The 24,113-nt window shown below is 42.6% G+C and overlaps 1 protein-coding gene across 12 annotated transcripts in view; it reads left to right on the top strand.

Annotated features, from left to right (window-relative positions):
• The window catches only part of BICD1 (BICD cargo adaptor 1), a 253,737-nt gene that overhangs the window by 115,699 nt on the left and 113,925 nt on the right, over positions 1–24,113 (top strand). The window contains exon 3 of one of the 12 annotated variants that reach the window (XM_075122719.1): positions 9,970–13,386. The exons of the other annotated variants lie outside the window; for them this stretch is intronic. Coding sequence (XP_074978820.1) covers positions 9,970–10,101 — 132 coding nt within the window. The 3' untranslated portion in view covers positions 10,102–13,386. Of the gene's footprint in view, positions 1–9,969; positions 13,387–24,113 lie in introns of those variants that run through there. 12 annotated transcript variants of the gene reach the window in all.

Here is a 24,113-nt window from a genome sequence, read left to right on the forward strand (position 1 = left end):
CTTACATAGCTCATTGCTCCTCTCTTTCCAGGCATGCACATCTCACTGAGATTAATATCATAGGTCCTATGTGTCAGTAGGGAGTCAAGAACTGAGGTGCTGTTCTACTTTAAGTGACTGTGGACTTTGTCCCGTGTTCCACTACTGACACTAAGGCTTTGCCTACACTTGCAAGTGAAAGACAAAACTTTTGTCTTTCAGAGGTGTTAAAAAAGCACACACACCACAAAAGACAAAAGTTTTGCTGATGACAAGCGCCAGTATGAACAGTGCTTTGTCAACAGGAGCGCTTGCCTGCCGACAATGCTAATGCTGCTCGTTGGGGGTGGGAGTTTTTTTGTCGGCAGGAGCACTGTCTCCTGCTGACAAACAGTCGCTATGCTGCACAACTCTTACCGGCACAACTGTGTCGCTAAAAGCTGCATAGTGTAGACATAGTCTAAATAGAGTAGACAGAATCAGGCTCCAATACATAGAAACAGGTAGGAGAAATGCCTGCCACATTTTTGGGAGCTAGACAATAACAAAGAACTGATAAGTGCTCATGTAGTCATTACTGGCTGCTCTTGCCTGATTGCTCAGTTTTCAGAAAGCTGTTTAGTACATACTCTCCCAATCTGTGCCATATTCAGCCAGTTATTTGCAGCATTATTGTAGCCATGTTGGTCCCAGAATATGAGGGAGACAAGATGGATGAAGTAATATCTTCTATTAAACCAACTTCTGTTGGTGGAAGAGACAAGGTTTTGAGCTACACAGAGCTCTTCTTCTGATCTGGGAAAGGTAATCCCTTTTTGCAAAACAATCACTCCATATCTGGCCCCTCAGGCCTCATCCTCAAAGGAAACCTGCACAACACCTTCAAATGACAAGTTTGGAAGTTTAAATTCATAACTTTGCTAGACACTGAAAATCATGGATTCAGACATACTGGCTTTATGTGGGCATGTCTACACATAAACTGCTACAGCAGCACAGTGAAGATACAAACTACGCCGATGGGAGAATCCCTCCTTTTGGTATAGGTATTCCACCTACCTGAGATGCTAGGTTGATGGGAGAATTTTCCCATCAACCTACTGCTGTCTACACCTGGGGTTAGGTCAGTTTAACTGCATTGCTGAGAGCTATGGATTTTTCACCCCCCTAACTGACATAATTATACCAACCTAATTTCCTAGTGTAGACCAGGCCTGTTTCTTTACAACAGTCTGTAACCTACCAACCTTTATTTGTCCCAAAACTGCAGAGATGTTAATGGCCCACTTCATTTTGAAGTTACCACATGTGTTAACGCCTATGTTTAACAATCTGTTCTACTTCGTATTTAGCTGTGACACTCTGATTACCTTTCCCACACCCGAAGAAGAGCTCTGTATAGCTTGAAAGCTTGTCTCTTTCAACAACAGAAGTTGGTCCTATAAAAGATATTACCTTACCCACCTTGGCTCTCTAATATTCAACCAGTATGTTTAATAATCCATTTACAAAGAGAAATTAGAGAAGAACATGGTCTTGTGCTGTATGAGTAGAGAAACAAGCAAATATTAAGTCCAAAATCCTTTTTTTTTTTAAGAGGGGCTGTTGTTTGTTTTTTAAAATACTTAATAAAAAAATCATAAAGTACAAATTAAATTTAAGCTCCCCATGTTTTAAAAAAAACATTTTTAACCACTCCTCCACAATGCTGGAGATAGTAATTTTTGTGAGTGTATCATAACCCCACAGTATTCTGGTCTGGACTCAGTTGATCCTCTTTGGTGTGGAAAACAGATTGTTGGAGTCTCCCAGTGCAGGCCCTGTTATAGGTACCATGTTGCTAAGTTGCTTGAGGAAAGTGCACCTCCAACCCCCATCTGTGCTGGGAACTCTCTTCTGATTGGGTTCTGCTTCTTATTCTGGTCATGTGTTTCAGAATCAGGATGCTGATCATATACTGTAGGAGTGTCTGGTCAGCAGTTTTCCAATAGGGCAGAAATATCTGAATCCCTGCAAGGATATTTTGAACAATCAGGACATATTTGAAAGCCAATGGTTCTTATGAGCTCTGTGAATTGAGTAATCCCAGAGTTTAAAAAAACAGGAATTATTCCAACGATGTGCCATACTACTACAGTCTGTCAAGCTGTTTGAGCTGGATTTTCCTCATTATAAAAGGGGGATGGGGGCTGTCAGGGCTTTCTCTGTGAGGCCTGTGGGACTCTGGAACTTGTCCCACCCATCCTTGTGTGTGTGTCTGTCTCTTTCATGTACACACAGAAATAGGTTCAAATTGGTGCAAAAGACACCTGTCTGAGAGGGCTGAGGGTACGTGTCCCACAACAATGAAAGGTGGAAAGGAGTGTCTGGAGGTCTCTGACTGGCTGAGTTCCTATTGAAATTATTACATTAATGCTGCTGAGACTTCATTGTATTATTAATGATGTGTTGTGAGGTCTAGAACCTCGGCTAGGCATCCTAAAATTATTATTTTAAATCCAAATAAATAAATAAATAAATAAAATGTTTTCAAAAGTAAGCCCGTCCTTTGTCCTCCCCACCCAAGGCCTCTGGCTTGTGACATTCAAAATTTGTGGTCCTAGAGTTTAAGGCCAGAAGGGACCATCAGATCATCACATTTGACCTCCTGTATGTTACAGACCAGCAAGACTACCCATCACCCATACACTAAAGCCAACTACCAACATTGATTAGAGCCTCTTAAAATCTTTCAGTAATCTGAACCAGAGACCATATTCCGTTTTCATTAACTAAGTTTATAGTCATGAGGAACATTTTTCAGTAATCAGTGGCAAAGTTCAGATATATTATGGGAATGGTTGCTGGCCTGTATGTCTATAGAAATCAATATGGTTAACAGCTTATTTAACCTTTTATGTAGCTGCATGTGAACTGGTGAAAGGTGAAAATAAAGCCAAAAGTGTCACAATGTAACAGGATCTTTTTACAATATACTCTTTATCTTCTGTCACTTTTGCTGTGAATTTTGCTATATTTTAAATATTTTTGGTTTTTATGGGGGAGATTTGCAAAGGCACAAATGGCAGTTAGGAGCCCAGTTTTGCCATTTGTGCCATTGAAAATCTCCCCCTAGAATAGGATAAGGGGGCTCAGTGCTTTATAGTCCAGCAAGAAGATGAGGTCTCTGACCTGAGGAGCTTACAGCCCTACTTTAGGCTAATTCCATATAAACAATATGTGACCAGACTCAAAATCCGGAGCAGGAAGCTCTTGCGAGGGGGCCAGCTGTGGAAGGACTCTACATGTATGGGAACTGTAAATCTGATCCGAGCACAGCTGACAGGATGTAGAAAAGCATGAAGTTAAGAGTGGGAAACCGTATCGAGGGGGGCGGTTATGAGATCAAGTTGGGCGTAACCAAGATCTTGAGTTTGGACATAGGAGGAAAAGAGCAGAGATATAGGCAGAGTTGGAACTGTGCAAAGCTTAAAAGGGTAGGCTGAGGAGTTTGAACATGATGCAGATAAATCCCTTTTTTAGTCTCCAAACACGTTCACTGATAAGTTTTAAGGGCTGCCATTCATTCCAGCTCTCTTCAACCTATGGAAAAGGAACTTCAGATGAAACCTGGCAGACAAAGGGGTGAAACCATATTCTGTGTCATTGGAAACCTCTGCATAGCTGTTGGGACTGCAGAAAGGTACAGCCACCAAAAACCATGGCTGCCTGCAATCCAGTAGATAAAATAAATGAACATCAAGGCTTTGGTAATGGGAATGTTAAGGAGCTTAACCATCAGCGTACACCTGGTTTCCAGAGGGCATGGGGAAATAAGTAGCAGTGAAAGGGTGGATGGGGAGAAGAGAACAGGGTACACACTCCCCACAGACCTCTATCTTACACTGAGATTGGGCTGAGAGAGAAGTTTTAGGATCAAGTCCTGACCCTGCTGAAGTCAATTGCAAAACTCCCATTCACTTCATTGGCGTCAGGATTTCCCTTTTAATACCAAAAGGATATGGTGGATGAAACTTTGGACTATTTCTATTTCAAACCCATGCCAGACTTCACTGCTTCAGCAATTGAAATAGTTGTGCTGTGGATTTTTTCCAAGTATGAATAGCTACTATCAGGACCTTAATCACTAACTATTATAATTCCTTTTGTTCTGGGCCATTTAATGATGGAGAAATTTAACTGTGCATGAAATGGCCTTTTTGCTTCCAAAACTTGAGCAAGTTTTGTACCCAAATTGATTTTCATTCCAGAGACGTTGGAATGTTTGCATTTTTATACTAAAAAAAGGACCCTTTAAAAAATAAATATGGGCTGTTTTCATTCGGAAATGATCCTTTAATCAGTTAAAAAAGCCACAATTATTTATGGTTTCTCCTCCCCCCCACCCCCAAAAAACCACAAACAAACGGAATATATTTGAAAATTTTAAATAAGATGTGAAATCCTCAAATATTGAGGTTTTTAAATTTTGTTTAGTGTTTTTTTTGCAGTAAAAACACAAATCAATTCAAAATTTTTATCACGTTACCCTCGTTCCTGATTTTGTTGTCTCTCTGATGCTAGCTAGTGGCCATATTTTGAACCTGCTCAATCTACTGAAAAATAACTAAGTATTCTTGCCATGAAAGAGTAATTGTATTATCTCCTTACAAACACCTATGTAGCTTTGTAAGAAAGGATCCACTTCTAGAGAGGTAGGAAGGAAAGACCTGAGAAGTGGTTAGCATGGCTTTCTAAACTGGCACCCACTTCACAATGTACTGTTGATAACTTTTATTTGAAAAGAAGCATAGAAGCTGGATGTCAGAGTGGCCCACGCAGATTGCTCTGAGGGTCTAGAACTGCCAAAGAAAAGAAGAATTGTTGAGGCACAGGTGGCAGCTGAACTAAAATTCATCTTTTCACTTTGCAAAGAGAGCACTCTTGTCACAATGAGTGATACGAAAGCAGAAGTAGTAGCAGTGAGTAGCTCAGGCATGAGACGGGTTGTAGGATAAGTCATGTAAAATTGGCATCTGTGGTTTCCTGTCTGGTTGTTCCTCTAGTTAGGAAGTTTTTCATTTATGTATTCCTAACTGTAAGAACAGTAGGACAATGGAACAGATGCCTAGGGAGGTCGTGGAAGCACCTTCACTGGTGGTTTTCAAAAGGAGGATGGATAGTCATCTGTCTTGGACGGTTTAGACTCAACAAATCCTGCATCTTGGCAGAGGGTTAGACTAGGTGGCCATTGCGGTCCCTTCTAACCCTATGGTTCTATGATGATACCATTGTTGCATGTTGAAATTTAATAACAATTCCAGATTGTCAAATAACAGGATCAAATGGAATTATTTAATCAGATTATCAATCAGAGATTAGTACAGTACTAAACAGACTACAGAAAGAATAGATACATTACCACCCTTGGCCTCTGCCATGTACATTGGCCAAACTGGACAGTCTCTACGTAAAAGAATAAATGGACACAAATCAGACGTCAAGAATTATAACATTCAAAAACCAGGCAGAGAACACTTCAATCTCTTTGGTCACTCGATTACAGTCCTAAAAGTTACAATTCTTCAACAAAAAAACTTCAAAACCAGACTCCAATGAGAGACTGCTGAATTGGAATTAATTTGCAAACTGGATACAATTAATGTAGGCTTGAATAAAGACTGGGAGTGGGTGGGTCATTACACAAAGTAAATTTTTCCCAATGTTTATTCCCCCCCCCTCCCCCCGCTGTTCCTCAGATGTTCTTGTCAACTGCTGGAAATGGCCCACCTTGATTATCACTACAAAAGGTTTTTTCCCCCACCGCTCTCCTGCTGGTAATAGCTGACCTTACCTGATCACTCTCGTTACAGTGTGTATGGTAACACCCATTGTTTCATGTTCTCTGTGTATATAAATCTCCCCACTGTATTTTCCACTGAATGCATCCGATGAAGTGAGCTGTAGCTCACGAAAGCTCATGCTCAAATAAATTGGTTAGTGTCTAAGGTGCCATAAGTCCTCCTTTTCTTTTTGCGGATACAGACTAACACGGCTGCTACTCTGAAACCTGTCTTTTTATAGGGCATGAGACAAAGAAACCCCTTTTTGGAAGGAAAATTACTTTCCTACGATTAATTTCACTTTGTGTTATGTTTTAACAGTTTCATTTTACCTTATAGAATTTCTATTATGGTATCTTTAAGTTACATGATTGGTAAACTAAAGGGAATTCTAATCTGGTCATTATTACTGACATTATTACAAACAGCATTTCCCACTGAGTTAATAACATCTTTTAATGGATCCCCATTTCATCATTTCAGAAAACATCTGCAATAACAATTGTTCCCTGTCAGTCACCCAATCCTTCTTATATTCCAGTAGACACTTTTAGTAGTTTGAGGGGGGTCTCTTTTTTGCACATCTGTTTTCCCATACACTTAGAGGCACCTGCAATAATGAAGTACAGTCCAATACTCAGTCATATGAAATTCCTAAATATAGGTCATTCACAGGTTATAAACCAACACTCTTGCCTTACTTTTCAAACACACTCTTTGCTAATACCATATGGATTTTGGGAGAATCGTTGATATGTGAATGAATTTAATGTATAAAAAGAAGAGGACTAAAAGGATTAATATTTACTAACATCATGTTTTTTTGTTGTCTAACACAGGCATGTGTGGGGAAACAATTCATAAGAGCTGTGATGGAGAGTATGTACCTGCACACATGGGGGAATACTGAGTTTCATTTAGGGGTAAAAGATTTGCCTTGCCGTGAAGGGAGTGTATGAGCTGTCAGTCCTGCAGCAGTCTGGACAGGTGGGCCTTGTTAGGTTAAGCAGGCGTTTAAAAAGGCACTGTTTGTGCTATTGAGTACAAGGAAGAATGCACTCCGCCAGGGGCGAGGGGACCCTGCAACCTTCCGGGGCTCAGGGATTAACAGCATAGAGGGTGAGAGACTTGGTACTTATTCTACTTTGGATTACTTTGCTGGTATAGTATCCCAGGGAGAGCCGGGGTGTGTGTGTGAGCGAGCTAGCCCCTACAGAGGATCTGAAATAGAACCCTTTTTAATACTTATTCCTGTTCTGTGCGTTGCTGTGTGAACTCTGAAATCAGATGGACCCCATCAACCTGAATCAAAGGGCCAGATTAATCTGGAGTCAAATGAATTAAACTAGGGATGATTTGCTATTTAAACAAATAAAGCAGCAGCCTAGGGTGGCTCATGGTTTAATGACTGTTAACTGGATGAATGATCTGAGAGCCTGAGATTTTTCTACTTTCTAGTTTATCTATAGCAAAATGGAAATTGTCTCTCTGCTTCTATAAGCACATCACATAAAAGCACCTTTAAACTGGATGAGATTTTTGAGGTCATGTTGGATTTGCTATAAATAGCTTACTGCTTCAGTAGTAGGGTTTTATTATTTAGTTACTAGACATGATGGGAATATACCCAGATCTATATGATGCCCCATAAACAGCAGATCGGGAACCTTTTCCCTCTACCGCCCAAGTCAGAGTAGTAAACTTGTAAAGCCCCAGGCACTTTTTGGGGCTATATAAAAGTAACAGTAATAACAAGGCCTCCACCACGTGTTCACTGGCCATTCTGTTAGGTCTGTGTGGACGAGGAGTTCCTGTTTGGTGATACCATTTGGCAAATCTACTCCTCAGCAGCCACAGCCCTGCCATGGAAGATCTGCCTTTAGAAATGTATCTTTAAAAGTGCCCTGTGCAAACTCCATTAAGACTCTGGTAGCTGGTGCCTTCTTTGGAAGTCCACCACCTGGTTCTGATGTGTCCATGAGGTGCTGTAAACTTTGATCCTGGGAACATGTTTGGAATCCAGTCACCTGACTGTCTTTTCCTTTGCACCTTGTTGTGACATTCCGGGGTGCAATCCAGACCAATGAGGGACTGTGTCACAACCTACCCTGCAGCCTTGGGTGCCTCACAGTGCTTCACTGTTGTGGCTCCCAACCTGGGCTCCTCACAAACAGCCAAACAACATGCAGATCACACCTTGAGTGTCTGTGTATAGCCATAGTCCTGATTCAGCAATTCTGACCCCGATACTCTCACTAAACACCAGCCCCACTCTGGTTTACAGCAGCCTTGGCTACTGCATTCAGGGTGATCTCAACATATTCCCAGTCCTGAATTTCCCCTCTGAAAAATGTTTGTTCTGCACTGTTCAGCTCTCTCCTGGACAGTCCAGACATTTTAGGTCTGTCCCTGTCAGGGAACAATATACAACAATGTGCTCCTTTTAAATGGAGTTACCACACAGCCCAGTTTAACCACAACCCTGGATTAATTTTGACTAAAAAACTAAAACAAGTGTATTTAGCAAAAGAAGATAGGATTTTAAGTGAGTACAAGCACAGGCAATAAAGTCACAAATAGTTACAAGAGAAATAGAGATAAAACACTTCCTGATACTAAAACTTTACAAACTTGGCTTGGTTCAAGATTAAATTCTTACCACATGCTCCCAACAGCATTACTGACTGATCTTCAGGTCAGGACACCTCCCAAAATCAAAGAGCTAGATTCTTTTTTCATCTTTGGTTCAAGAAGATGGATAGGGAGAGAGAACTTGGGGTGTTTTTGCCCTCACTCTTATAGTTCAGTTACCCTTTAAAATGCATCTTCCTGAGAGTGACCCGTAGATAAAGTTCTTTCTAGCTGAAAGCAAGGAGACATGGAGTCTGGTAGGGAGGAGGCTTTTTGCTGCTGTTTGCTGAGATGCAGACCTATTTATTCCTGCCCCCTTTCCTTGCCAAAGAATGGCCACTCGATAGGTTATGGCCCGTCAGCTTTGATGACATCTGGCTGTGGCATCAGTTTGTCCTTTGTCTTTGAGGAACAGGTTTACCTACTTCCCAGACTTGTCTAGTAAACACACTTCTGTTATGATTTCAGCTTATGTTAATAACTGTATATATAATGTTGTTATATACGTTTGACCAGAATATTATTGACCAGCAAGGTATTAGTTTTCAAAGATTATTACAGTAGTGTGCAGGGTGTGATTATAAGGGCACATCTGTCACACTTGTGTAGTCACTTACATCGATGCAAAGTGAGCACAAAGTAGATGTAAATCCTTCTGATTTGATAGCATTGTAGCTCGCTTAGCACTCATTTTACACTTGTGTAATGACTATATGAGATGCATGGCAATGGAAAATTAGGCCCCAGATATCTAAAAGGATGAGATTCTGATCCATGTCTGCAAGTGGTCTAGAGGGGGAAAAAAGCAGCAATTAAGCAAATTGAAGAGTAATAGATTTGGCTGCACAAAGCAATAGAGGTACAAAATTGTAGTGAGTTTGTGGAATAGTGTTTGCTAGCGCTGACCCAGATTGAATAGAAATATTTTCCTGTGCCTCATTTTGCATGTAATGATCTTTATATTTATTGGGTCACTTCCTCTGTCCTTTGTATCCACTTTTCCTGTCTTCGGTGTTTCTTCCAGAAAACACCGGATAGGAAACTTTAGCATTCTTTGTACCACTGACCCAGAGAACTAAGTGATGTTCTCTGGGTCAGTGCTTTGGTAACCCTGCTAGGTCTTTGCTCATACTATAAAAGGGTACTGATACGCTACAATATGACATTACCTGTCCGTCATAGGAACAGCTGTGAGTTTGGGGGAGAACTTTCCTGAGTCTGGTTATGTCAATTGGCTTGAACTTGTGCTGAATACACTTATTAAGCAGTAGATCAGTTGAAGAATTGCAAGGCAGCCATTCACCCCCACCCACTTATTATGCATCATTGTACAGTTCCCCTGCTATTCTAAATTTCCATGCTTTCTCCCAGTGACTCATTCAGCCCTTATATCTGAAACCAAATGAGGGCCATATTACATTAATTTTAACATTTGTTGAAACATAGTTCATAATATCATGACTGTTCATAATCTGATCATACATTCAAAAAAGACAATCTCACTGATTAAATGTGATTTTAACATTGTTTTTTTCAGAGCAATTTTCACACATCCAGTTCGTCGTCGTTGTACTCGAAAAGGCATCCACATTTGAACAAAAACATTTGTCGGTTGGTCTTGTTTCCTGTTGATGAATCTGGGACTGGGACTTTGAACACACATTTCTGATCTGACACATAAGTGACACTGTTTTCCTTTGGCAACATTCAGGCATTTAGCTCTGCCACAAATAAAAAGACTTAAACAATGGACAGAGGGGAGGTCAAGCAAGGGTTAGGCAGAATGATGGATCCTTGATAAGAGGACACTGCATAATTTACAGCATGTATGTTACTTTAATCTCTCTATTCCCTGTTTTTCTTAGCAGAAAGGGTCTTTTAAGATTGTAAACGCCAAATGAAACAAGTGCACTTTCAACAGTGCTTTTTACTTTCTATGAAGTGATAAATCAAAGCAAGAGCCAGGAGCAGGATAAATCAGTGGAGGTACCTACTGAAACTACTGGGAAATGATTAGCCTCCTAGTTTTATTCTGTTTGTATCATGGTAGCATCTAGAGCCCCAGCTGACATCAGGGCTTCTTGGTGTTGGGTACTGTACGAACATGTAATGAGAGACAGTTCCTGCCCTGAAGAGCTTACAGTCTAGATAGACAAGGCAAAGGTTGGGAAGGGAAGTAGAGACACAGAGAGGTGAAGTGACTTGGCCAAGGTCACCCAGGAGGTTAGTGCCAGAATCAGGAATAGAACCGGGGTCCCCTGAGTTCCAGTCCAGTGCTCTATTCACTGGACCATGCTGCCACTAAACCCTAAAAGTCTTATGTGATCCCTATGATTAATATTGTTAATTATTATTATTATTGGGAATTTTTTTCTAATAAGTAACAATTGAGTGACCAGTCCTTGTTTATAGATGAGGACGAGCCCCAGTGGGAAACATCTGTGTTGATTCAGTCTTATATAGTTATTGTTGGCTAAAAGTAACTTAGGCCAGCCGAAGGCTTTTCAGAAAGTGATGGACTAAGTCAATTGTTGACATTATTCGTATATGCTATTAAATCCTGAGTGGCCAGTTTTACAAATCTTTGCAAAGAGATCTGGATTCTTCAGGAGCAGTGGGCCATGTTCTGTGCTGACTCTCACCCAATGACTTCAGGGGCTTGCACAGGGGTAAATCAGAAAAGAAATTTACCTCCTGTGTCTGACAGTTTGAGGCTTCAGTCTGCTTCAGTTTGTTTTGGGTTCAAATGTTTAATAACGATATGAGATGTCAAGTAACAGGCTCAATGGGCATTTATGTAAATGGAGATTATTAGTCAAAGATTAATACAGCACAGTGAAAAATACAGAAAGAGAGGTTACTCACCTGAGCTGAAGACTGGAGAAGTGACTTGATTCACTCATAACTTACTCCCCAAAACACTTCTCTTATGTACTGTTCAAGACAAAGAAATTTCTTTCCTACAATTGAGCTTAGTATAGGTTCTGTCCCAGATATCTTACAATCCAAAGTTACTCCTAGTGCTGTATGGGGGAATCGTTATGTAGTGAGCCTTATCAAAAGAAGCACCTTGCAGGTGGAGCCAGGAAGTCAAGTCAGCAACACCAATCTTTATGGTTTTCAGCAACAAGTAAAGTGTTTACTGCTACTTAAAAAGTCTCTAGTATCTTTTTTTAAAAAATGTTATCATAGTAGGTTGGCAACAGTTATGACAAATAAGCTAAAGACAGCTGCAGCTGAGCCATGATTACAGAAACCATCAATGACAAAAGCGATTCTTCCTGACATAAACATCAATCAATGGTTCTTTATTTCATTAATCACAGAACACATCTGATAACAAACATTCCCTGTCAATCACCAGTGGTCCCTCTCTAGATGTCTGGGGTACACCCACACTGCAACAAAAAAATCCATGGCACTGGTCACAGAGCCCAGGTCAGTTGACACAGGTTTGCAGGGCTCAGGCTGTGGGACTAAACACTGTAGTGTATACTCTGGGCTTGGGCTGGAGCCTTGGCTCTGGGACTCTCCTGCTTTGTGGGTCTGGGAGCTGTGGCTCCAGCCCAAGTCCAAACGTCTACACAATTTTTAGCCCTGTAGCCTGAGCCCCATATGCCCGAGTCAGCTGGCCTAGGACAGCCGCAGCCATGCTGCAGAGCTTTTATTGCAGTGTAGACAAAATTGCTACAAGTCAGCGGGATCAGAGCAAGGGAGTACGTGCATTCCATTATTGATTTAAATACATTCCATCATAAGTTTTCTGCCTTGGGTGGGGTGTGTGAGAATGAGAGAGAGAGACAACAATAGCAGAGCTCATAAAGTTGAAGTATTCCCGGTAGTCAAAAGTCACGTGCCACAGTTGACAAACCAACATGGATCTGTCTCCTTGGAACTGCAGGTTATATTGTGGCTCCGACTTGCTTAACATTTGATTACTGACTTTCTCATGTTCACCAAGAAAGGGCATATCCGTGCCCACCTTCTCAATCTGCTGGCTCTGTCAGCTGCTCTTGGTTCAGTCTCTCTAGGGGTCCTAGCTTTCTCCTAAGTGGCCCCCTTCAATTCATCTACAGCAGTGGTTCTCAAGCTTATTTGATCATGCCCCACTTCTTTGTGTCTGGAGTAGTTTACCCCACCGCACCCCACAAGTACATATATCGATATATGTGGCCGTGCTTCACTTCAATCAGTTTCAGCTTCTTTGTTTTTTCACTTCAGTTGGGTTGTTTTTTTTTCTGTTGCACGAATGAGCCAACAATCTGTTGTAATAAGAAAAAAAGCAAAACTGTGATTGTGGGCCATGCTTACAATTAAATGTGAGCACCACGTTGTAGCAAATGGATTATCATACAGATGGCAATGACTCTGGTGTAATGCTCTGCAAGCTAATGCAAATCTGTCAAAATGCACAGCACCATCTAGAGACAAATGCACAGCGCCATGTGAGGACCTGATATGTCTGGAGAAATCAGCATTGGTAGTTATTCATTGCTGTGGGTAAAATGTGGTCAGCCTGGTTGCTTGTATGTAGGGATGACTCTCCTCTTTCTTCTGTCCGTGCTCGGTATGGGGTGTATAAACTCTCTTACAGGCTCCCTAACCAATTCAGGATCATGTTCATATTGCCTTCTTTGTTGCAAGGCACACTGTGGACATTCTGATGATGAGTCAAATATGTGCAGGATTTTCTGTATGGCACTGTATGAAATGTAATATGATTTCCTGTGGAAGACATTTTGTTGGGGGGAAAAAAACCACTTCACTTTTGCATTTGTAATGGCTAACAGCACAGAACTGATTGTAACCTAAGGCCTCACAGGTTTAGAGGTTCATTATGAGTTCACTTAGCAAAACCAAAAGCTTTATGATCTCTTTGAGGCAGAGACCATCTTTTCATTATGTGCCTATCACAACATAGCCCTGATTGGTGCTACAACAGTACAAATAATAAATGGCAAGGAAAATATCAGTGACTCAGGTTAGAACATTTGCCGTTTCCTTATTTATTAAACAAATGCCAAATCTCGTCTTATCCTTATGCATGCGGAGGGGAGGGGTGTCACACTGTGATTGCAAACTGGATGTTAAGATCGAAGAGGAATCTCTTCAAGTGCTGAGGAGCAGCATGTTCAAGGTGTTATAAAATTGGTTTTAGTTAATAATGTGAGATCAGCCAGACTCTAAGGTGCCACAAGTACTCCTGTTCTTTTTGCAGACTCAACCAGTTTGCTGATCCAAGATAAATCAGCACAATACAAAGAGGTTATATATTACCAACTCTGGGGACCTGTCTTGCAATGTCAGTCCTGAAATCATGGGCTTACTTCTGCTCATTTTATACTACCCTTGTTTATACGCAACAAATGGAAATGCCCCAAACTCCACTATATATGCACCAACCTTTAATCTTTTCTCAGAGCTGTGAGTAGGCATTTTAGCACCTGGGACGAGGAAGCCTATTTGTATCTCCAACTAGAGGCAATGCATGGAGGGGGGCATGCAGGGTCGCGTGCCCCCTCTCGAATTTTTTGGTTGCACCCGCCTGTCCGCCCCCACAACCCAGACAATCTGAGTGGGCCACTGAGGTGAATTGGGTTGGAGGTGGTGCTCCCTCTCTGAGCCCTACTGTGCAGGTGCAACCGAGCCCCACGGGGCGTTGCTGTCCCCTCACTATCAATACTCCCATGTTGCCTCTGCCCCCTACTGTGTTTTTGTTGTCATTTCTCTGCCTCATTTTTCTGTCCCCATGGCTTTGCACCCTGGGCAGCTGCCTTGCTCACCCCACCCTGGTTACAGCCCTGTCTTTTCTGATTTGGTTCCATAAATATGTTGCAAAACACAGAGACCAAGCAGACCCCAGCACAGATATCTGTACCTAGTAGTCTGCACATATTTCACAAGCTTCAACAGGGCATACGTTTTATTCTCTGACAGACTTGTCAAATAAAGAACAGAGCTATACCTACACACAACAGAGATTGCAATAGTTTAGCTTCTTAGTAGATTTTCAAAATGCATTTCATAGCTCTATTTACAGTTCTTACTTTTACAACTTAAAATGGATACAAAGCATTTTGAAATGTATGCTAGATCTTATTTGGTTACTATTGGCGTCTTTCTTATGTAGTTGCACAACATACCTTATCCCATCACCTTTTTAGTTACAGTCGTAAAACCATTTGCATACTTTAGTTAATGTCTCTATTTGTGAGAACTGGATTCACAGTTCTTAGTACACTTCCATGTCCTTAGTACAGCTCCACTCCTCGTATGGAAACCACCACTGCAACATCAGTACTATAGTTTTTCAGGCAATATTTTCCCACTTCACCTTTGGTCTAGCCCAGGGGTGGCCAACCTGTGGCTCCGAGCCGCATGCGGCTCTTCAGAGGTTAATATGCAGCTCCTTACCTAGGCACTGGTTCTGGGGCTGGAGCGACAGGCGCTGATTGGTGGGGGCTGCCGGCAGGCTGGGGAGCAGATGGGGGGCTGCTGACATATTACTGTGCCTCTTTGGCAATGTACATTGGTACATTGTGGCTCCTTCTCAGGCTCAGGTTGGCCACCCCTGCTCTAGCCACAGAGCATTATGGGACTCTGGTTCAGTTTTGCCAACAATGGTGACATGACCCCAGCAGGAAAAACATTGTCAGATGAAACCAGATTGAGCCCAAGTCTAACTCTGACCAGACTGAAGTGCAAGACTCACTTTTTGTAAAGTCTTTTGCTAGTAGTAATTTACTTACAAAAACAAAGGAGGAAGTGGAATCAAAACTCCTGATTAAAGCTATGTTTTAGTCATGGGTGTTTTCAGTAAAAGTCATGGACAGGTCATGGGCAGTAAACAAAAATTCACAACTTGTAGTGGCTACTAGTGGGGAGGGACACTGGGGGCCCCAGCCAAAGGGGGGCATGTGGCCTCACCACGTGATACCGCATCCTGACCCTTCCCCGTCCCCACGTTACTTGGCAAACGGGGGCTCTGTCCCGCTGCACTGTGCAGCTGCACTGTGCCAGGTAGTGCCCCGCCAGGCAGCATGGCCGGAAGAGGAGAGGCTCTGTCCCCGCTGGCTGCTGGTCCCTTGCCCTCCTCCTCCTCCCCGGCATTTGGGGAGGGTCATGTGACCCTCTGGGTCCCTCCCACCCACTGCCCTTTTCGGCCTGTGACTTGTCCATGACTTTTACTATGTACCCTTAGCTAAAACTTGGGCCGGGGTTACTCGGGGGGGGAGGGGGGGCGTCTGGGGGCATCGTGGGTGCTGGAAGGGGTGGCCCGGAACCCTGCTGGTGCTGGGGGGTGTTGGGGGGTGGCCCACAGGCCAGGGGTGTGGCAGTGCATGGCCTAGGATCCCCGCTGGGGGAGGGTAGCGGGGCACAGTGGCACGTGATCCAGGACACAGCTGGGGGGGGGGAGGGATGGCAGGGCTGGCGGGCTCCCTACCTGGCTCTGACTGGCATGCCCCTGCAGCTCCTTTGGGGATGGAAGGCCAGGGGCACTCCGTGGAGTCCGTGCGCTTCTTCTGCCACAAGTGCCGGCTCTGCAGCTCCCATTGGCTAGGAACCACAGCCAACAGGAACTGTAGGGGTGGCACCTGCGGTCACAGGTGGTGCGCAGAGCCCCCTGATCCCTCCACGTAGGAGCTGCAGGGGCATGCCAGTGAGAGCTGGGGTCCCCTCCCGTAGGTGATCCGTGACCTCCATGACAGACGCGCAGTCTTACTCATGATACCATTGAGAGGCAGTGCGAGTGGCGGGCGGGTCTAGCCATCCCCAGTACACACCTAGTGTCTCTGATGAGAATGCACTCGAGAGAGTCTAACTCTTCCTGCCTCTCAAACTGCCATGTCCTCATTCTGTTAGCGTGCTAGCTTGCTCAGAGTTAGTGCAAGTGTCTGTCCTCGAGTTGGGAATCACTTGTCCAGCTTGAAGGGTAGACCTATCCGTAAGCACATTCTTGTCCACCTTGCTGTATAGAGTCCTAAAAGTTTAAGGCATACCCTCAAGTTAATTTCTCCTGTGTTTTTGTTTTTGTTTGGTGTGTTTTTGTATTCCATGTCATATACTCAGGCAGAACTCCTGATTGAATTCAATGGGACCTTCATCTCCGAAAACAAAAGGCTGCTATGCAAATCAGGAGTCGTCCTTTGCATGGCAATTTGGTGCCATTGCTCGGTACCATCCTCCACAGGGTAGTCTCTCATGCAATTCCCTCGTCTCACTGAAAACCCCAGAACTCATTACCAATTTGGCACTTCAGTGAAATTGCTAATAAGTTCTTGGCTTTCATCATGAAGTCTAATTGTGCCTTCCGTGTCATCCCCTTTTCTCAAGGGGAAAAATGCCAGAGGAAGATGGCAGAAAGGTGAATAATGTGAGAAACTCAAGGATTCCATTCCAGTGTCTCTTTTTACTTTATTGCTGTGTATGAGGCAAGCTGTTTATTTTTAGTTGTTCTCAATAACCAGTGCTAGTCAGCATCCAGGAAGAGGGCACCAAGTCAATCAGAGGTCAGACAGTGTTATCACCCTTTCATTGTGATGGTCAAATCCACTTTTAAGCTTCAGGATTGAGGTAAATGCACTTTTGCTGGCAAATGCTTTAGATGTGTACGTGCAGATGATCATACAAAATTACAACTTGGCAGCTTCTGTAACTAATTCTTTCAAAACACAACATGGGTCGAACTGGGTATTGATACAGTTTTTCTTTACTGTGGTGTTTTCTTTATACACAGTCCCCTTTCTTTGTACAGCAGCGCTTCACCCAAATGTGTCCTGGAAAACACCACAGTAGATACCTTTTTAAATGTCAAGGGAACATACTCAGAATGCTATGTTTATGCTGGCTGTAGAATTGCATTTAAATAATTACCATGGAATGACAATGTCAGCATCACAGAGAGAGAGGTTTAACTACGGCCCACTTCCCAGTAGTGTTGCGGAGTTGGTGGTGAGAATGGGATATCAGAATTCAAGTGCTAGCTATATTCCTGTGAGTTATGGAGTTGTGCTACACTTCTGTGTCCTGCACAATAACTCACAGACTATGTTAGCTGGTCACATTCTCATGAGAGAGATGGTAACAAGATGAGGAACTATCCTGTAGTTTGAGCAAAATAAATGTATTTAAATTAGGGGTTTTTTGGGTTAAAATTTCAAGAGCTAAGTTCTAATCAGGGCAGGAAAAGTGGTGTCACCTCTCCCAAAATTGGCGCACACATGTGCTTCAAAAGTAGTAAGAAAACAGGAAGGTAAACATTAGAATAAATAAAAATATACAAGAGGATTGCTTGGCCCGCCTCTGGTTTTGAAGTACCCAGTACAATTTCCTGCACTGAACTGAGGAAAAAAATTCAAGATGAGATCAGTCTTTTGGCTAACCCTGTGTGAGCACCAAGGCCCTCCCAATTCATCTTGACTTGACTCAACCCACAGAAAATGCCTAGTTAAAGGGGCAGGCTTTGCAATGTAGCCAGAAGTGAACAAACAGAAGTTACAGTCAGAGTGAAGAATCAAATGTGCAGGTCCTTTTGCAAGGGCTTAGGATATGGCTCCAGAACTGAGATTCCAGTCAAGGAGACACCTTAGCATGTGCCTAAATTTAAGCATGTGGATAATCTCACTATAGCACATAGGACATTAGCACACAGGTAGTCTCCTTAACTATGCAGTTAGGGTATGTCTACACTTTTGAGCTGAATAGGTGATTCCCAGGTCGAGGAGAGACCCTCGCGCCATCTCGCATTGTGCTAGCACAATAAAAATAAAATGAAACCCCAGCAGCATGAGCAGCAGGTGGGGCTAGCCACCCCAAATACACACTTCGTGTCTTAAGGGAGTCTAGCCCCTCCTGCCACTCCAGCTACCATGGCTACATTCTATTTTTAATGGGTTAGCTCGCTCAGAGCTAGCATGAGTGTCTCTCCTCGAGCTGGGAATCCCTTGTCCAGCTTGAAGGATAGACATATCCTTAGTCATGTTCTTGTCTACCTTGCTGAATGGAGGTCTAAAAGCTTAAGGGATACCCTCAATTTGATTTCTCCTGTGTTTATTTTTGGTAATTATTATGATAAACATTTTCCTGTGCAACCAATCCAGTCAAACAGGTATGGAATAAAGATTCAGACTGTTCAAAAAGGTTGATATAGATTTCCCTGATTAGCTTAAAATTGCCTTTGGTCCACACTGTATTGTAGATCTGAGAAACAACTGCAGATTGGGTTTGTTTGTTTATTTATTTGGGGGAAACTATAGGTAGAGCCCGGCTGTCCCCGGTCACGCTCGTGTGTTCAAGCGGTGCGCACGGCCTGGGACAGGAGTCCCTTCCAAGCAGCCATCTGTCTCCCCTGTCTGGGGCTGTGAACGCCGCTTGAACACACGAGCGTGACCAGGGACAGCTGCTGGTGAGCTTGGTGCCACACCAAGTGGGCAGGGCTGGAGGCGGGGCTGTGGGTGGTACAGCTGTGCCAGAGGAGTGCCGGCACAGGGTGCCGGCTCCTGGGAGCGGCTGCCCCACGTGCTGCTCCTTTCGCCGCTGCGGTGCCCGGTACAGCCCTGCATCTCCACAGATACCGATTTATATCTGTGGATATAAATTTGTATCCGCACAGGGCTCTAACTATAGGGCTCAGGTCTTTGTTCATAATCTGCCTTGTCCCCCTCCCATCCCCAAGTATAAAAGCTATATTCCTCATAAAGCAGATTGTCTGTCCATTCTTTTGACATGTTTGGTATTCTGGTTCGTCACACCTCATTTTGCATTTTTATGCCTTATAAATATTTTAGGAAGTTCATAGGAAGGAAACTGTGATATGAAAGTGCAATTGTTTTCACACTTAAGATTAAGTACATATGAGCTGGCATACAGCATGGTCCATCTTGCCCAGTATCCTGTCTCCAACAGTGGCCCATATCAGAGCTTCAGGGGGAGTGTACAGAACAGGGCAATTATGGAGTAATTCACCCTGGTATTGCCTGATCTATAGATTGTGCATTAATTATATTGATTACTGCAGAATTCCCAGTTAACGTTTGGTAGGTTCTTGTCCCAAAATCAGGCCTAAGTGTTATTAAAATTAAAGTTTAGTCAGGAACCCCAATGTGCACGGTTGCATCATTCACACTTGGGAAAGACTATCTGTATTTGTAATAGTTTTATTAAGCCACATAGCAACGTTACAAACACTCCAATCCGCAAGGTAGATAGAGATAATGCAGAACATGCATCTGGGCATCCAGTTGCAAAAGCACCCGAAGTGCTAGTCGTCGTCCTTATCCTCACCAATCCCATCTCCATCATCCTCAGTGGTTGGCATCCTGGCATCTCTCAAAAGTGACATGTCCCAAGGGACGCAGGCTGGGATACAGTTTTCATAATGACAGGTTCATAATGTGTTACGCTGACGCCACTTTGCCTAATTCATATTCAGTAGGGGCGTCATCCCCTTCTCCTTGTCTGTATTTCTTCACCTTACTAATGTTGGGGTGCCATTCTCCCATAGGTTCTAGGCCTTGTACCTCAAGCTTCTTGGCATATATGTCAGTTAGTTACCATGGCATTCTTGTGGTCAGGCATCAGCTGATGTTCCTGATTTAAAATATCCCACGCTGGTATAAACTGGCATCTTGTGGTTATCTATCAGCAGGTTAGTCATTACAGCATTCTGTCTTATGATGTCTTATGATCTCTAGGGTTACTCCTGGCTTAGCTGCTTATGCTAAGGCTTTTGAGCCATATGCCTTGTTTAGCTAAGCTATTGTCTTGGAGGTTCATAGCCTTAACTTATGGCTATGCCCTACCTAGGAAATACCTAGACCTATAGGCTACACCTGTCTTAGTTCTGGATACTAAACCCATCATTTATAACTTTTTAGAATTTTCCATTCTTCCCTCTGTTCCCTTTTAAAGATAATGAGTTACTCTTCCTCCCAAAGCAGCTATATAATTTCTTTTTCCTCAATTTGTTATGAGAGATGGAGTTGCTCATCACAGTGGTAATTCTAGTTAAAAATAAATCATCCTATACATTTTAAATGACTCTGAATTTTAAATTACTGTAGAGTTTAAAAATACCATTCAATTATTCTCTGTTTGAAGTTATTTTTATTAACTTCTTCTCCAAGGGAAAAACAAAAATGACAGTGAATGTTTTGAAGTGTTAAATGTAAAAGGTTTCAGACCAATGGGGAGAAGAAAAGCACCATTGAGAAACCCATTTGGATTTGGAAACAAGAAATAATGAAACAACAACGGTGGTACTCCTGTTTATGAAATCCTTCTCTATTTAGAACGTTATCAATAGCAATACATTTGCCTTGTTTCCCTGTCAGATGTAATCGAGGGCAGCCACATCACCTGCCTCCTGCTGAATTCAGCTTGTGAATTGCATGAGTGCACCAAGGGCTAGACTACTGGAATTCAGTGAATACTATTACCTAGATTCACACTGCAGCAATTAGAAGACAATAATGAACCAACTAGCAACTTTTCTTAAGAGGCATTTTTTCCTGTAGTTTGTTTAATCTGTTTTGTGTATGTGTGCGTGAGCACACTCACACACAAACACACTTTTTTTTTCTTCCCAAGGAAGGGGCAGTAAGACAGATGTATATGCTACAGATTGAAGCCCTTCTGAGTGTCCCTAGTATAGCATCTATACATGAAACTAAGAAATGTAAAAGATACCAATCCTTTACCTATTCATAGTAGCCAGTGATCCAGCCCTTGTAACTGGCATGTCTGAAGGAGAATGTGCCTTAACCATCTCCTTAACATTTTAAAGGCAGGATGGTTAGTAAAACAACATTCTTTAACTAACTACAAAGTACTTGTTTTCATGGGGAGTGAATTAATTATGATTCTGTTGTCATCATTGGTATCATTTCAATTATAAAACATCATACTAATTTAAAATGATTTCAGGGGTGTTCTTTCCATCAGGGAATTGAAAGCGAAGATCGGATTTTCATTGTTCAAGAATTATTAAAGCTGTGTATATCAAATCATACAGCATTGACCTCTTCCCAAGGAACAGCAAGCAAGCCCCAGGGTTAGTGAAAAACAGAGAAGGCTCAGTCCTTATTTCTTGCTGGATCACTTTCACTTAAGACGCAGTAAAAACACAATGGTTCCTACAACACCGAATAGCCTGAACATCCAAAAAGATTTGGCTTCTGTTGAGTCCGAACTAGAAATGATCGGGCAAGCAAGAAAAAAATGAACAGATTTGCCCAGTCTTTAGGCTTAAAATCTTCCTTCACAATGTATTAGTGTTGTTTCTTTGTTCTTTTTAATCTCCAGGGTGAACATCAATCCCTTTTGTAAATATTTGCACAAAAGGAGATTGGAATATGTATATTTTTTCCTTTTCTTGCAAGAGGAGTTATTGCAACAGCAAATCCTGCTGTACCGCACAGCTTGTCCCTCAGTTATGAAAATTATTTATATTACAATTTCAATGTCTGTTTTGTCACATGACCTCTGGGAGACAACCATGATACTTTGAACATGATGTGGTGGTGTTACTCATGAGAAGATAATCACAGCGGAATTTTGCTGCAGTTGTGAACTTCACACATCCTCAGCCACTGAGACATTGTATTTAGATAGATGGACTGTGTGTCAGAGTGTGTGTGGATAGATAATGTGTGTATAAAGGACTGATCGAAAGCTCACTGGCATCAGTAGGAGTATTTCCACTGAGAGCAGTGAATTTTCCATCACTCCCTTTATATAATTATGTATATAATATTTAGGTTTTTATGACGTGACGGCAGAGACAACTGGTTGGGGGTGGCAAACATCCTAAAATCGACCACTAAAAAGTACATCCCACGTGGTCACCGCAAGGCTTTCACCCCCTGCTGGACAAAAGAATCAGAGTCTTTCTTGAGGGAATATGAAAAAAGCGGCAACCCAGATAAAGCCAGTGTGCTGCTTGAGTCCTTGAATTCGGTGCACCTGGAATGGTGGACAGAGACCACTGAAAGCCTTGATTTCACCCATTCAGGCCATAAGGCATGGGCTCTTTTGCGGCAACTTGGAGGATCCCTGCCAGTAACGCAACGTTCAGCCAAGGTGACAGCAAATGCTGTTGCCTCTCATCTTCTTTCTAACAACAAGACACCGACAGACAAGATTACGTGCCAGGAGGTCCAGCGGGAACTCTGCAGAAACCTTCAACGATGCTCGGAGGAATCTCCTGTGACGTTGCACTCTTTTTGATTTTATAAAAATATGCTAATGAGTGTGAATATAATGTAACTGGAATATGCTTCATGCAGAAGGTCTCTTGTAAGGTATCATTACAAAGCTTATAATCTACTGAGTCTGGTGGTCATCCCATTTGTATAAATGTATCATTCTTGTATCTGAAACTAGAAATATAAAATATAACTCTGAGATCCTATTGTAGTGGGCCATTAATGGTGGTTTGGAATCTTAAATGGCTCCCATTAACCAGGACAATTGACTGTAGATGGCTCCATTTTACTTGTAAGTCTTCCTGTATACCTGTGGGCTGGCAAGTGGGTAATGAAGTCTTACAGTGACATGTGATCATGTCACCTGAACTGGAATTCATCTTTAACCTGGTGCTTTTCCATTGAGAAGGAGGGGTGGGAACCAAGAGGGACAAAGGATTCCCACCTTATGCAAAAGATATATAAGTGGGTGGAACAGAACAAATAGGGCGGCCATCATGAGAAATCCCCTAACTACCACCTGAGCTGGAACAAAGGGCTGTACCAGGGGAAAGGATTGTGCCAAGACTAGAAAGGTGTCAAGTCTGTGAAAGAAACTTATTGAAACATCTCTTGGCAGCAATGACTGGGGACCACGCTTTAAGGTACACCTTAATGGCCAGATCCCTGGCACAATCACAGACTTGATCTTTTCACTGATATTTTTCACCTTTACCTCCAGCTTTCATTCACCAACAGTAGGAATCAGCTTCACACTGTAAGCTTTCAGTTTTATCTGCTTGTTGTGAATTCTTGTCCGCCCCACCCCTGCCCCAAGTTTTTTTATTCTCAAGTCTGGTATAACATTGGCTTGTGCATCAGTGTCCAATTTAAAGTCACAAGGCTTCCAGTTGTTTCTAGTGTAATAGTCCAGTAATTAGATACTGCTTCTTGCAAAATTCTTATGAAAAGTTCTTTGCTGTCGCTTGCACTGTTGTGATCCTCCTCTTTGTGCAGCAAATGTACACTTTTTGTTTCTTTAGGAGCACAGTCTCCCAATCAGCCTGCTCTGCTTGGCTCAACTGCCGACTATTGTAGACATCCTGCACCTCATCCCCCAATTACATTTAGGAAGCTAGCTTGCATTTTGCTTGCTTGGATTCTCAATGGCTGTACTTGCTCACGTGTAAAGGCTGAACTGCTGCTCGAACCTCTTCCAGGTGTCTGCTGAATGAATGAAAATTTTTTTTTTTTTTAGTGTTCACACCACGTAATCTGACCACTTATATCCAACCCCACTCCTAGGGTGCTCTGTAGGGATCTGATGAAGAAGTCAGAAGCCAGTGTTTGAGGAAGATGTTTCTTTATTGACGTTAACACCCAGCCTGTAACAGCATGTCTAACTTGGAGGTAGAGCTGCTCCGATTTAACTGAACTCCTCAGGTTAAATCCAACAATTTAATAGAGCGGCCACGGAGAAAAGAGAGTAGAGTCACAG

The sequence above is a fragment of the Caretta caretta genome, chromosome 1 (genome assembly GCF_965140235.1).
Source record: "Caretta caretta isolate rCarCar2 chromosome 1, rCarCar1.hap1, whole genome shotgun sequence".
NCBI classification, from domain to species: Eukaryota; Metazoa; Chordata; order Testudines; family Cheloniidae; genus Caretta; species Caretta caretta.